The sequence below is a fragment of the Dama dama genome, chromosome 17 (assembly GCF_033118175.1).
Source record: "Dama dama isolate Ldn47 chromosome 17, ASM3311817v1, whole genome shotgun sequence".
NCBI lineage: Eukaryota > Metazoa > Chordata > Mammalia > Artiodactyla > Cervidae > Dama > Dama dama.
In genome coordinates this window covers 35,615,378-35,629,970 of record NC_083697.1, presented here as the reverse complement: position 1 = coordinate 35,629,970, position 14,593 = coordinate 35,615,378, and the positions used below count along the sequence as shown (strand labels likewise).

Below are 14,593 nucleotides of genomic sequence, written 5' to 3'. Positions count from 1 at the left end.
TCCTCTCCTGTTTTTAGAATTTGAGAAGGATTGGTATTAATTCTTCTTTGGATTTTTGATAGAATTGACCAGTGAAGCCATCTGAAACTAGACTTCTGGATGTTGGGAGGTTTAAATTATTGATTCAGTTTCCAGATCTTCCTAATAGCTGCATGATCTTTTGTGTACTATACACAAAAAATTAACTCAAAATGTATTAAAGATATGACTGTAAGACCTGAAACCATGTAACTCCTCAAAGAAGATGTAGATAATAAGCTCCTTAACATAGGTCTTGGTGACTTTTTTGGATTTGACACCAAAAAAGACAAGGAAAAATAAATGAGAGGGACTACATTAAAAAAAAAAAAATGCTGCTGTACAGCGAAGGGAAACCATCAACAAATGAGAAGGGAACCTGCTGAATAAGAGAAAATATTTATAAGATGTATATCTGATAAGGAGTTGACAATCCAAAATATATAAAGAGCTCATACAGCTCTTCCCTGGTGGCTCAGTGGTAAAGAATCCACCTGCTAATCCAGGAGACGTGGGAGACGTAAGGTTGATCCCTGGGTCTGGAAGATCCACTGGAGAAGAAAATGGCAACCCATTCCAGTATCCCCTAGATGGAGGAGCCCGGTGGGCTACAGTCAATAGGGTCGCAAAAGAGTCAGACATGACTTAGCAACCGAACAAGAACATACAACTCAGTAGTCAAAAAACGAATAAAAAACCAAAGTCCTGTTTTTAAAAATGAACAGATGATCTGAATAGTCATTTTTCCAAAGAAGATATATAGATGACCAACAGGTACATGAAAAAACATTTAACACCATTAATCAATAGGGAAATAGGTATGAAAATCTCAATGAGATATCACTTCACACCTGATAGAATGGGTGTTCTCAAAAAGACAGAAGATAACAAATCCTGGTGAGGATGTAGAGAAGAGAAAAAAACCCTTGTGTATTGTAAATTGGTGCAGCCGCTGTGGAAAACAGTATGCACATCCCTCGAAAAACTTAAAAATAGAACTACAATGAGGTCAAGCAATTCTATTTCTGGGTGTTTATCCAAGGAAACAGAAACTAACTTGAAAAAAATATATCCACCTCTGTGTTTACTGCAGCATTATTTACAATGACCAAGATACAGAACAACCTAAGTGCCCAGCACGGGATGGATAAAGAAGGTGTGGTACGTCGTTGTACCCCTGACACTAGTATTGTATGGCAGTTACACCACGCTTTAGGTTTTATAATCTTCTTTAACTGTATTCTTAAGCTTTCAATATGAGTCTCATCAAATGTATTTATTCTCCTGCTACTGCTTCTCTTACCCCATTCTCTATTTAGCCTCCAAATTATCACTCAATGACTTTAATTTTATCTTGTGATTGGAAATACTGTGAATTGTCTGATAACGATTTTCATTTCATAAGAAATTAACACATCTATACGAGTAATTGACTCCTAAGTAGTAATTGTACAATTTACATAGATTACTCCTTTGATTATTTTAGCGAAAGCAAATATAAAGAACTCTTTACCTGTCTCAGATTTGCATTTAATTATCTATTTATTTGAAGCTTCTTAAAAGCAATCATTTATCATCTCACTACTTTTAGTTGTTTGGGTCACATTATATGTTTTCTGTTAACTCAGTTTGCAGAGATGAAATCTTTAATATGAGCTAACCATACTTATCTTTTGTTATTGTAAATGTGTTTTTGTTAAAATAGCATGTATTTTGACTCCATGTTAAAGTGTTAAGCATTTTAGAAAGATTATGCAGCAATATTTTATCTTTGCAATCTGTATAGAAAGGATGATCCTTAAACCTTCTAGTTAGCATGTTTTCCTTTCTAGTGTCTCCTCAAGATCCCTTTCATATTACTAGATCTTTGTTTTAACCCTTTGTGTCCTTGTGGTGGAATTTTGTAATTAAAATGCTCTGTAAACTATCCCTTTGAGCAAAAATTATATTTTTAACAGTCTTTCTTGTCAGTAAATATACTTCTACATCAACATTTCAATAACTACATAGGAATCTCTTTTTAAAAATCTGACTTATACCCCTGGTAGCTCAGCTGGTAAAGAATCTGCCTGCAATGCAGGAGACCCCGGTTCAATACCTGGGTTGGGAAGATTCCCTAGAGAAGGGATAGGCTACCCTTCAATATTCTTGGATTTCCCTGGTGGCTCAGCTGGTAAAGAATGCCCTCAATGCGGGAGACTGGGTTCAATCTCTGGGTTGGGAAAATCCTCTGGAGAAGGGAACAGCTACCCATTCCAGTATTCTGGACTGAAGAATTCCATGGACTGTATAGACTATGAGGGTCACAAAGAGTTGGACACAACTGAATGACTTTCACGTTTTTCACAGATTGTTAATAAGCAATATTGTGAAAAGACTCTTTCTAGCTAAATTTCATATCATTATTTTATTTAAGTTAAAGTGGGAGAATATCATAAATCCTTTCTTAAAATACTTCTTACAAAATGACATCTTATTTCCAGTAGTTTGAGGGTGTTTCCTTTTCTGCCATAGACCATTCTATGTGAATATTCCATTTAACAACTTTTCCCATCAGACGGTAAATTCTGTGTATGTGTAGTTCATCCTACATACCTGGGCTATGTCTGAAACAAGATAGGCACCCAGTATATATTTAAGAAGTAGACATATGTGTAATATTAATAAATGAATTTTTATTATTTTGTTTTAAAAACTTCAAAGAGCAGGGGCCTGGTATGGAGGGAAGCAGGATGTAGTAAGTTTTAAATATCTTACTTTCATCACTGTGAATTACTTTGAGGTTCCTCAGGTCATAAAGTTAGTAAGACTGAGAACCACATTTATAAAGAATGAAGTCAATGTGGTAAGGAGATACATAGACATACCAACACCCACTGCACCTGGATATCAAGCAATGCTGGGGCATTTATGTAGGTTTTAAATACAGCATGTGAAAGTGAACTGTGTTTTACTTCACTTTCTTTTGGAGTTTTCACTTATGGATGAGCACCATACTTTATAGAAATAATAAACATCTATTGGGATTAAATATTAGTAATCTAGTCCTAGTTTTCTCGAAGTAGAGTTACACGTCATCTGTCTCAGAATCACATGGGGTCTTGTTAAGTATGCCTTCTCTTGGCTTACCTGAGACCTGTAGACTCAGAATCACTATGATGGCCCAGGATTCTAAATAGAACAGTTTCAAAATACAAAATACATCATTATAAAATACATTACATTCTGAAATGTAAATTTCAGAATACAAAATTACAGTTTGTATATCTTCTGCAGACTAAAATTCAAGGAACTGTTCGAGAAAGTTAGGTGCACATCTTACATAAATTTTAAAAATCTAATGAAATATTGGAATTGATGATTGGGGAAATTCTGATAAATTGATCTAACAGATTATTGTTTTCCTTTTCAATTATTACTCTAAGAATTCAACTAATTGTTATAATACAGAGAAAGTCAGAAAACAACATCACAGATCTTTTTTTAAACTCCTCATTCTCTGATATAATAATGGTTGGAGGCACTAATTTGTAGTTTTAAAAATAGCAAATAGTATGGTACTTGCACAAAGACAGAAATATAGATCAATGGAACAAAATAGAAAGCCCGGAGATAAATCCATGCACCTACGGACACCTTATCTTTGACAAAGGAGGCAAGGATATACAATGGAGAAAAGACAACCTCTTTAACAAGTGGTGCTGGGAAAACTGATCATCTGCTTGTAAAAGAATGAAACTAGAATACCTTCTAACACCATACACAAAAATAAACTCAAAATGGATTAAAGATCTAAACGTAAGACCAGAAACCATAGAACTCCTAGAGGAAAACATAGGCAAATCACTCTTCGACATAAATCACAGCAGGATCCTCTATGACCCACCTCTAAGAATATTGGAAATAAAAATAACAATAAACAAATGGGGCCTAATTAAAATTAAAAGCTTCTGCACAACAAAGGAAACTATAAGCAAGGTGAAAAGACAGCCTTCAGAATGGGAGAAAATAATAGCAAATGAAGCAATGGACAAAGAATTAATCTCAAAAATATACAAGCAACTCCTGCAGCTCAATTCCAGAAAAATAAACAACCCAATCAAAAGTGGGCCAAAGAAGTAAATAGACATTTCTCCAAAGAAGACATACAGAGGGCTAACAAACACATGAAAAGATGTTCAACATCACTCATTATCAGAGAAATGCAAATCAAAACCACAATGAGGTACCATTACACGCCAGTCAGGATGGCTGTTATCCAAAAGTCTACAAGCAATAAATGCTGGAGAGGGTGTGGAGAAAAGGGAACCCTCTTATGCTGTTGGTGGGAATGCAAACTAGTACAGCCGCTATGGAGAACAGTGTGGAGATTCCTTAAAAAACTGGAAATAGAACTGCCATATGACCCAGCAATCCCACTCCTGGGCATACACACTGAGGAAACCAGATCTGAAAGAGACACGTGCACCCCAATGTTCATCACAGCACTGTTTATAATAGCCAGGACATGGAAGCAACCTAGATGCCCATCAGCAGACGAATGGATAAGAAAGCTGTGGTACATATACACTATGGAATATTACTCAGCCATTAAAAAGAATACATTTGAATTAGTTCTAATGAGATGGATGAAGCTGGAGCCCATTATACAGAGTGAAGTAAGCCAGAAAGATAAAGAACATTACAGCATACTGACACATGTATATGGAATTTAGAAAGATGGTAACGATAACCCTGTATGTGAGACAGCAAAAGAGACACAGATGTATAGAACAGTCTTTTGGACTCTGGGAGAGGGCGAGGGTGGGATGATACGGGAGAATGGCACTGAAACATGTATTTTATCATATGGGAAGCGAATCGCCAGTCCACGTTCGATGCATGAGACAGGGTGCTCGGGGCTGGTGCACTGGGATGGCCCAGAGGGATGGGATGGAGAGGGAGATGGGAGGGGGGTTCAGAATGGGGAACACATGTACACCCATGGTGGATTCATGTCAATGTGTGGCAAAACCAATACAATATTGTAAAGTAAAAAAATAAAACTGAAAAAAAAAATAGCAAACGCATACTGTGCATATCTATTGTGTATACTATACTTCAAGAATTTCAATTTTTTAACCCAGTGTCTTTCAGATAATATTTTTGTTGAAGTTTTATTGAACTATAGGCAAACTGGATGTGTTATGAGATTTTAAATCAAACATTGCTCAAGGTGACGATTTCTACAGTGACATAGCATGTATGAGAACTTTTACCACTATGCCTGAAACTTAATAGCTGTCAATCCATGCTTCCTCGAGCATCATTATATTCCAAAGGTGGTGGTAAAGAAGAAAATATGAAAACAGTCTCAGTGGTATGTCACCCTATGTTGCGAAACATTGTCTTGCCACTTAAAAGGTAAAAAATTAGATTTTTCCAGTAACATTACCTAACATTTATCATGTAATAGTACGTAATATACACACTCTAAGTTCTTGACATGACGTAGGTATTTATAATTATCTTCATTTTAATGATAAGAGAAAAGCACAATGAGGTTATTTGTAAAGTTATTCAATGTCAACTAACTGATAATAAAGCCTGTTTTTGGACCCAGAAAAATATGTCTCTAGACATGTGTACCATCGTTTCTTCCACTTAAACTGAAGATGTACAATCACTGCTAATAAGTAGTCCTTTTTGCTTGTAAATAATATTGAGAAGATATATTTTTTTGAAATACATCTCGATAGCTAAGTTTCCATCTTCCTAATGAATTTCAGAGATTAAATATTTCCTATGATTTCTTTAAAAAATACTTAATATACCTAAAGTAAAAAGTCTAGTAGAAATTTTAGGGCCCAAACAATCTGGATTTAAATCCTGTCTTCATGACTTATTAGCTGAGTGCAGATCACTGAAATTTCAAATCTTAGTTTTCTCATCTAAAAATGGGAGTGATAATATTTACTCACAATATTACATACATTACATACATACAGATAATCTATATAATAGTGTGTCATTGAACTGCTTGCACTCAAATACAACTATTATAGCTTAATGTAGAAACTACTACTCTGAAAGGTTTATGCGAATTTCTAATGAGACCTATCTATATTGTAGAGAAAGTATAGTTTTTCATATCAGAACATCAGAATGTATTTCCTGTTTAAATCTTTAAGTGTCATGAATACTTACTATTTTGTTTAACATCATAATTCTTTGGACAGAAGACTGTGGCTGGGCTATCCCAAATATGCTTACATTAAACTCTTACTCTTCCTTCTTTTCAGCAAACTTCCTTGATAACATGCTTTTGCGAAGTTCAGGAAAATTAAATGTGGGCACCAAGAAAGAGGATGGTGAGAGTACAGCCCCCACCCCTCGTCCAAAGATCTTGCGATGTAAATGCCACCACCACTGTCCAGAAGACTCGGTCAACAATATTTGCAGGTTGGTCATATAAATTGTTCAACTCCAGTTTTCACAGAAAGGCATCCTTTTTTGACTGTACAATTTTAGGCTAGTGCTCCCAAGAACACGTTTTGGGGAGTATGGCCTACCCCCATTACCTCTCAGAGCTGTGCCTGTCTGAACTATTGAATCCCATTTTGCCTTGAAATGTTGTTCTAAAATTATACTTCCACCAAACATCACTCGTGCACATAAACAGAGAGTGCAGATCCCAGGGTCCTTGTCAAGGAGCAGAAACTAATTATTTTCTTTCAAAAGACTTCTGCCCCCAAATAAATAAATGCAACAGCAGGAGCTGTAAAATGTGGGGGGGGGGGTTTGTTTGTTTTGATTATTTATTATGCTGATGGTGTTAGTATATTGGAAAGAACAACTTAAGCTGTTGACTTCCCAGGTGGCGCTAATCATAAAGAACCCTTCAGCCAATGCAGGAGATGTAGAGATGGATTTGATTCCTGAGTTGGGAAGATCCCCTGGAGTAGGAAATGGTAACCCACTCCTATCTTCTTGCCTGGAGAATCCCACGGGCTGAGGAGCCTGTTGGGCTGCATTCCATGGGGTCAAAAAAGTTGGGCATGACTGGAGTGACTTAGGCTGAGTGACTAATACTCCCTGTCAAGCTGTTAGGAATATTCACAAACTGATCCTGGGAAACAGTGTAGTAACAGAGCTTATGTGAGTCCACCAGAAGTTAAGAAAGACGTTATCAAAGTCCTCAAGAATATACTCCTCAGTAGGTAATCAAGTTTGTATAAATACTTTCAAATATTTGAAACTAGGCTTTTGCTTCTTTCTTTCGTACACATCATGATGCAGCTACATCCATCTTGTTGGTAACTGTCGCTGCATTTATTCCCCCTGGTGAGGTCAGCAGTAGATACAGAGGCTAGAGTACGCCCAGGGAGAAGTGGATGAGATAACAAGACAAGTGTGACTCTCAGGAGCTGAAGTGTCAGAGAAGCAGAGTCTCCCTCAAGGAGGGTAATGGACCCAGGTATGGAGGGAGGCTGCTGCTGGGTTAGAACTCTGGGCAGAATATCTGGGCAGCTGTTTAGGACCTCTAGTTTCCCAGGAAGGAGCATGAAGCTGAGCTGAATGTTTTTTCTTTCATGCTGAGACTTTTTTTAAAAAAGCTTCTTATGAAGTGGGAACTATCTAATAAAAGCTTACCAGTGTATCCTAAAATATATAGTTCAAGTAATATGAATTGACAGAATGATGCAATGAGCAGATTCGGGTGTATTAATAAATATATGTCTCATTTAATCAGCACAAAAATGCAATGTGGTAGAGAATGCTCCTTTCTTACCCTTAGACCTGAGGAGTTCAGGGCCCAGAGAAGTCTAGTAACTTGGCCCTTGTATGATAGCACCAGGTTGCAAGTCTTACTCCAAGTCTTAAACCAAGATAAAATGATTCCAAAGCTCAGACAGTATTTCCTAGGAAATGCTTGCAGTAAACAGAAAAAAGTATCAGAAAAATCACACGAAGTTTCTGAAGAAGAGAAGCAGGAATTAGCATGTTAGGGAGATATTCTACTATTTTGTCTAAGTCTGTAGCAATTGCAAGTGAGTCTGTACGTGCCCTTTGAGCCATAGTTCCGGGGATCATATGTTTAGATTTTCCAGAATTATCCAGAATTACCCCAGTTTCAAATATTTTGTCCTGTTTTCCTCATAGGCCATTGAAGGGTCCTAATTTGATTTGAGAGCAAGTGATGAGGCACTGTTAACTGCGATGAAAGTTCTCTGTGGTGGGAAGGGGAAGCTCAGCATGTAGGAGATGTGGTGGCTTTGAGCCTGGAGACGGGAGAACTCTGACTGTGGCCTGAAGGAGGTGTTTAAACAGGAGTAGCAGTGGAGATTGATGTGATGTGATTTGCTTTTTTGAAAAATTATCTCTGCTGCAGAATCCTCAGTGTATTAGAGGGGGACGAAAGTGAATTTGAGAACAGCCGCAGCCAGGTAAGAGAAACTGAAAAGTGGATTCAGGAAAGACATAAAACTAATGTTTATTGAACTTTTATATTACTAGAATGTTTACTTTCATCTGTCTTTAATCTTCATAGCATTCCTGTAAAGAATGTAGCATTATATGTATTTTCCAGGTGAGAAATCTGAGGCTCTGAGAGGTTATAAAATTTTTATTAGGTCATTCATTGTGCACACCCAAATGATTGAAAAAAAATTGTGGCCAAGGTACCAAGATTCTAAATTTCTAACTAACGGCTAACCTTTGACACTCAAAGGAGCAGAAATATTCACTCTTGGGTAGCAGATATATCCATTTTGCTAACAAGATATTGATTCGGGTTGAGTCTGCTATGAGCTGAGGTCAATCATGTCTGAATCACAAGGCCTTTTTCTGTTCTGTGCTCTAAGACTCAAGAACAGATCCAGGCCTTTCTGCCTTCATCCCTGTAAGCTGTTTTAATCAGATAGTTCTCAGGTGGTGGTGGTTTAGTCACTAAGTCGTGTATAATTCCTTTGCGACCCCATGGACTGTAACTTGCCAGGCTCCTCTGTCCATGGAATTTCCCCCAGACAAGAATACTTGAGTAGGTTGCCACTTCCTTCTCCAGGGGAATCTTCCTGACCCAGGGATCAAACCTGGGTCTCCTACATTGCAGGCAGATTCTTTACCATCTGAGCCACCAGGGAAGTCCCTTCTCAGGCTATACCTCTGGTCAAAAATTTTTCCCCAATAAGTTGTGCACTGGTACTTTCTAAAGTTCAATAAAAATGAATTACTGGAAAAATTAATTAAAAATACTTACAGATTACATTTTTCATTTTTCTCTTGTCTGTTAATTAAGTTCAAGGGCTTCCCGGATGGTTCAGCAGTAAAGAATCCACCTATAATGCAGGAAATGCAGGATATGTGGGTTCGATTCCTAGGTCAGAAGGTCCCATGGGGAAGGTCATGGCAACCCACTCCAGTATTCTTACTTGGAGAAGCCCATGGACAGAGGAGCCTGGTGAGCTACTGTCTATAGGGTTGCAAAGAGTTGGACACAATTGAACGACTGAGCATGCATGCATTCATTAAATTCAACAGAGCTGGAGTTACTGTGATACAAATTTCAATTTCTATATTAATGTACTCACAGACGAGTGATAAGCAGTTTTTGAGGGAACATACTTTGAGTAATACTGCACTAAATCTTGCCCTTCTAGGCAAAACAGTTTTAAAGATAAAAGTGTCCTTGCTTAGGGCTTGGATGAAGGCTGGTACCAGGCAGATTGTAGCCAAGCTGGATAGCCTGGGTAGAGCGCATGCTCATTTACACTCCCACATTCCGGTAGAGAATAACCCAGAAAGTAGCCCAAATCAAAAGTGCATCATACTTTCAGACATTCTGAAATCCCCTGAAGATCCAGGGAGTCTTCCGACCCAGGGTTCGAACCCAAGTATCCTGTTCTGTAGGTGGATTCTTTACTGCTGAGCCGTCTGGGAAGCCCTTGATGGGATAATTCAGAGAACATGCACAAAGTGTACAGGGTCTTGTCCTTTATTTTATTATTATTATTTTTTAACTCTTTATGAGTACTTTTTGGCTTTGATTCCTGTCAGGTGCAGATGTGTCTGCTTTCAAAATCCCTTCCATTTACATGGCCTAATGGCATGTATGTTAGAGGATGTAGTGCATATCTATCATGCTGAATAAAGTAGTAGAATAATTTTTTAATATCCATAATTCAAATTAAAAGACGAAATCATCGTCTAACCTCCCTCAATAAAATATTGATCATCTAAATACCTTTCAGTTGTTACTTTGCATTGTTTATCTTTCTTATTCCATTTCTAGATTCTATTCCTAGGACCTCATACTATCCCTGTATGCTTTGAGAGCTGCATAGTCTCCTTAATTAACTCTTTGTGTATGACTTCCACCATGTCAGTGTTCTATTTTGTTTTCCTGTCCTAGCAGGCATAATCTCAGTCTTATTTATTTTTTTCTCTATATAATCTGGTCCCACTTTATGTATTCTTCCTAGTTTTACTTGACATGATCTGTGATAATCATTTTTGTCCCTTTCTCACCACCTCCCTCAAGTTCCTCTACTCTCTCATACGAGTCTATCCATTTCTTTTTTTTTTTTTTAAATGCTTTTTCAAGGTAATTTTAAATATTTCCTCATTTATTTGACCAAAAATACTCCTACCTTGGCAGTTTTCAGGGTTTGTAGGTATAATAAATCACATTGTATATTTGCATAGATGTACAAATGATTCCAGGCACCTAAATGACAAATTAGGTAAGTCTCTAGCTGTTCCCTGAAGAGTCAAAGAGGGCAGAAGGGAAAGCTTAGGGGTTTAGTAGGAAGTGAACAGGGTAAGGCTTTTTACAGCTATACATTGAGAACCATTGAAGATTTTTGAGCAAGAAGGAACATGTAAGATCAGGCGATGTTGTCCAGAGCTCTTCCATATACTTTGTGTTAACCCGGAGCTTCTAAACCTTCTGCCAAATATGATGGTGTGTGCTTTGAGAGATGCTCCTGACCCAGGTCACAGAGGATTTGAAATGAGCACTGTTCTCATTTGTGTGTACATCTTCTGTTCATCCAGTTTATTCCACTGTTGCCCAGACCACCTGAACATTCAGCTTTATGATCTTTTTTTTTCCTAGTAGAAGATGTTGAGTTAAAACCATTTCACTTACGAGAATGTTCCTTCTGTGGGACATATCACTTAGTTGGATGAGGATATGGTTTCAAATTCACTTGTGAAATCTTTTATAAGGAATAACTCTGCTTTCGTGTCTCTCATTAATGATGAATGATACTTAAATGGATCCATTTAGTGTTGGACTTAATAGAAAGGGAACAGTGTTGAGCTCAGTACAGTTATACATAGAGAATCATTGAAGATACTTGAGCAGGAAGGAAGATGTAAGATTTTTCAGGCAGTGCTGTGCGGAATGGGTTAGAGAGGAGAGGGGGTGTCTGGCTAGGAGGCTCTCAGAGTAAGGAAGGTATGTGAGAGGTCTACACAGGACTGCAGGAGTGAGAAGAAAATGAACAAAACGTTAAATCACCTGGCATGGCTGCCAGAGGACGATGTATGGTAGTTACACTCTCTTCGGGATAAAGTAAAAAGACCCCTCTCACATCGGAACTTCATCACTAATGTTGTAACTTCAGGAACTTCAGCTTCCCCCAGTGCTGTGACATCTCAGAGGAGAAGCCAGAAAATGGGATCAGTGACAGTCATACCTATCGTACCATCTTTCCCTCCACCACCATGGGAACACACCCACCTAAGATGATAAGGGGAAACAAACAAACAAAAAAAACCTTAGGATTCCATGACTCTAGTGATGACCTTTGCTCAGCATTCTTCTTTGCCTTCCTGCCAGTCAGTAGAAAGCACTCTAATTAGCTGGTGATTTCTGTCCCTCCTGAAGTGGAATGACTTTGTCTTTCCTAGGATCAGTGCATAGATGTTGAACTCCTTGAAAACAGAGGCTGCATATTCCTCACTCTTGATTCTCAGCATCTGTCTGAGACATAGTATGCTTAATCTGTCTGTGTTAGTTACTCAGTCGTGCCTGACTCTTTGTGACCCCATGAACTGTAGCCCACCAGGCGTCTCTGTCCATGAAATTCTCCAGGCAAGAATACTGGAGCGGGTTGCCATTCCCTTCTCCAGGGGATCTTCCCAACCCAGGGATCAAACCCAGGTCTCCTGAACTGCAGACAGATTCATTACCGTCTGAGCCACCAGGGAAGCCAGTATGCTTAATAGTTTGTAAAATTAACTGTAGTTAAGCAGCTTTCAGCTGTTAACTGACTAAACTCTACATGACTTAAACACAACTTGAAAAGTTGTATCTTTACCTATAACAGAAAACTGTATTTATTCCCTTCATTGTGAAATAGATATTTTAGAAGACAGTGTCCTCAAGGATTTACAATTCACCTAGTGAGCAGCCTTTCAAGTAGTTTCTGACTGAAACTTAAAAGAATTTTGAAAGAAATTTAAGAATGCTAGTATTTCTTACACCCTGGAAAAAAGTGGAATAAATGAGTTGATTCAATTTGATCAGAATAGATTGATTGGTGTAGAGGACTTGAATTCTTGTGAACAGATGCACTTCAAGTTTTCATTTATTTAATCAGTTTTTGTCAAGGGCAAAATTTTAAACTATTTAATAATTAAATAATATTTGAGTTACTTGGTGATTTTTATTTTATTACTGCTTTTAAAATTTCCTATCACCCTGATTGAGCAGATCAGATAAACTCCTTTTTAACTACTACTTTAAAAATTATATTTTATAGTTAAATTGATCTTTATAAAGATCTAAACCAGTTAGAAGAAAATTTCTACAATAGTCCCTTCTCAAATGGGGTGGTTATATTTCTGGACAACTTGGGGTTTATAAGAAAGAAGCATAAGATCTTAGTGGAAGAATAGAGTTAAAGGGACCAAGACTTGGATAAACCTTATAAGCCTTGCCCTCACTCTGCAATGAGTGAGTTGGGGTCCAGAAGTGAAAGTCAAAGTGGCTCAGTCATGTCCAGCTCTTTGTGACCTCATGGACGTAGCCCATGGAATTCTCCAGGCCAGAATACTGGGATAGGTAGCCTTTCCCTTCTCCAGGGGGTCTTCCCAACCCAGGGATCCAACCCAGGTCTCCTGCATTGCAGGTGGATTCTTTACCAGTTGAGCCATCACTATTTGTAAATCCATTTGACCCCAAATGAAAACAGGCTAGAACTTCCAGGCTCAGGATGCCCAGCCACCTAAGGCGTATCATTTGGTCCCTCCAGGCTTTGAACTGAGTGTATCCTGTTCTTACTTACTGCTAAGTGTCCATGGTCACACTGAAAATCTCCAAGGCAGTCTATCCTCGATGGTCTCAAGATGTTCCCGATTTCTTTGCTTTTGAGATACTGGGCATATTCAAGGAGGCATGAACCTGTAGAAGTATCCAAGGTTGTAACAGAGGTTTTATTATCACTCCTTTGACCTCATATAACGTTTACTTTTTCAAATGCTTCGCTTTTTCATGAATTAGCCTTATGTTGAGAGGCATTCAGTAGTGATGACTGATAATGTTTATAGGCAACTGTTTGTCAGTTACTTTTCCTGACTTATAACACAGGGACAGAATTTTTGAAATGTCACATCAATTGTCTTTTTTATTGAAGTTTGGTTGATTTACAGTATTACATTAGTTTTCTATAAACAGCATAATTATTTAGTATTTTTATAGATTGTACTGCATTTAAAATTACTATAAAATTACCATATTTCCTCATGCTGTACAAATATATCCTTGTAGCTTATTTATTTTATACATGGTAGTTTGTACCTCTTAATCGCCTGCCTCTCTCTTGCCTCTCCTTCCTTTTGAATTGTCTTTTAAAATTCATTATCATTACTGTAATCAAATGATTCATCCTGTGTTCATATATACATCTCACTGCTTTCAATTTTGTATAAAATTATTTCACCTTTTATTTTTCTCATGATTCTTCATCTCTTGTTATCACTTTCAACACTCTAGGGATGACGGGTAATAATCTGTATAAAACATTTGAAAACTATACTTAAATATGGAAGCAAGCAGCAGAATGTTGAGATAAGCCCATAGTAAAGTCAGATGCCTTGGGTGACATTCAGCAGCCGTCTCTTAGCGGTGGGTGGTTGATCGGCTTTGATTCCAGAGTGCAGTTGTGTTTATATTTGTGCTTGCTCGAGAGTTGAAAGTTCTCAAGTAATTTTTAAGCTTCTGTAATTGTGTTACTGGTTTCCAGTCAATGGCCCTTACTAGCTAGCAATTTCAGTAAGAAGTTTATAAATTATTTTTGTCTTGTTGTCAGTAATATGCCTTTAAGATGGTTCTCTTGCCCCCTTGCTTGTCCTCCAACTAAATATTTCAGTTTGTATCCAAATTTATAACTTATAGGACACCAACTTCTTTTTCTAGGGCCTCTCTCCCTCTCCATCCTCTTTTTAAAATTTATTTTTTATTGAAGTAATGTTGGTTTATAACATTTCATGGTTCAAGTGTACATTTTATTTCTACTTCTGTATACACTATAACATCTCTCCATCAAAAATCTTGTTTCCATCCTCTATTTTTAGCTTCCTCCTCTTC

General features: G+C 37.6%; 1 protein-coding gene across 2 annotated transcripts in view; it reads left to right on the top strand.

Annotated features, from left to right (window-relative positions):
• BMPR1B (bone morphogenetic protein receptor type 1B) overlaps window positions 1-14,593 on the top strand; it is an 80,718-nt gene that overhangs the window by 26,199 nt on the left and 39,926 nt on the right. The window contains exon 2 of one of the 2 annotated variants that reach the window (XM_061164374.1): window positions 6,300-6,459. In XM_061164374.1, coding sequence (XP_061020357.1) covers window positions 6,317-6,459 — 143 coding nt within the window. In that variant the 5' untranslated portion in view covers window positions 6,300-6,316. Of the gene's footprint in view, window positions 1-6,299; window positions 6,460-14,593 lie in introns of those variants that run through there. The other variant, XM_061164375.1, reaches the window with a different exon arrangement.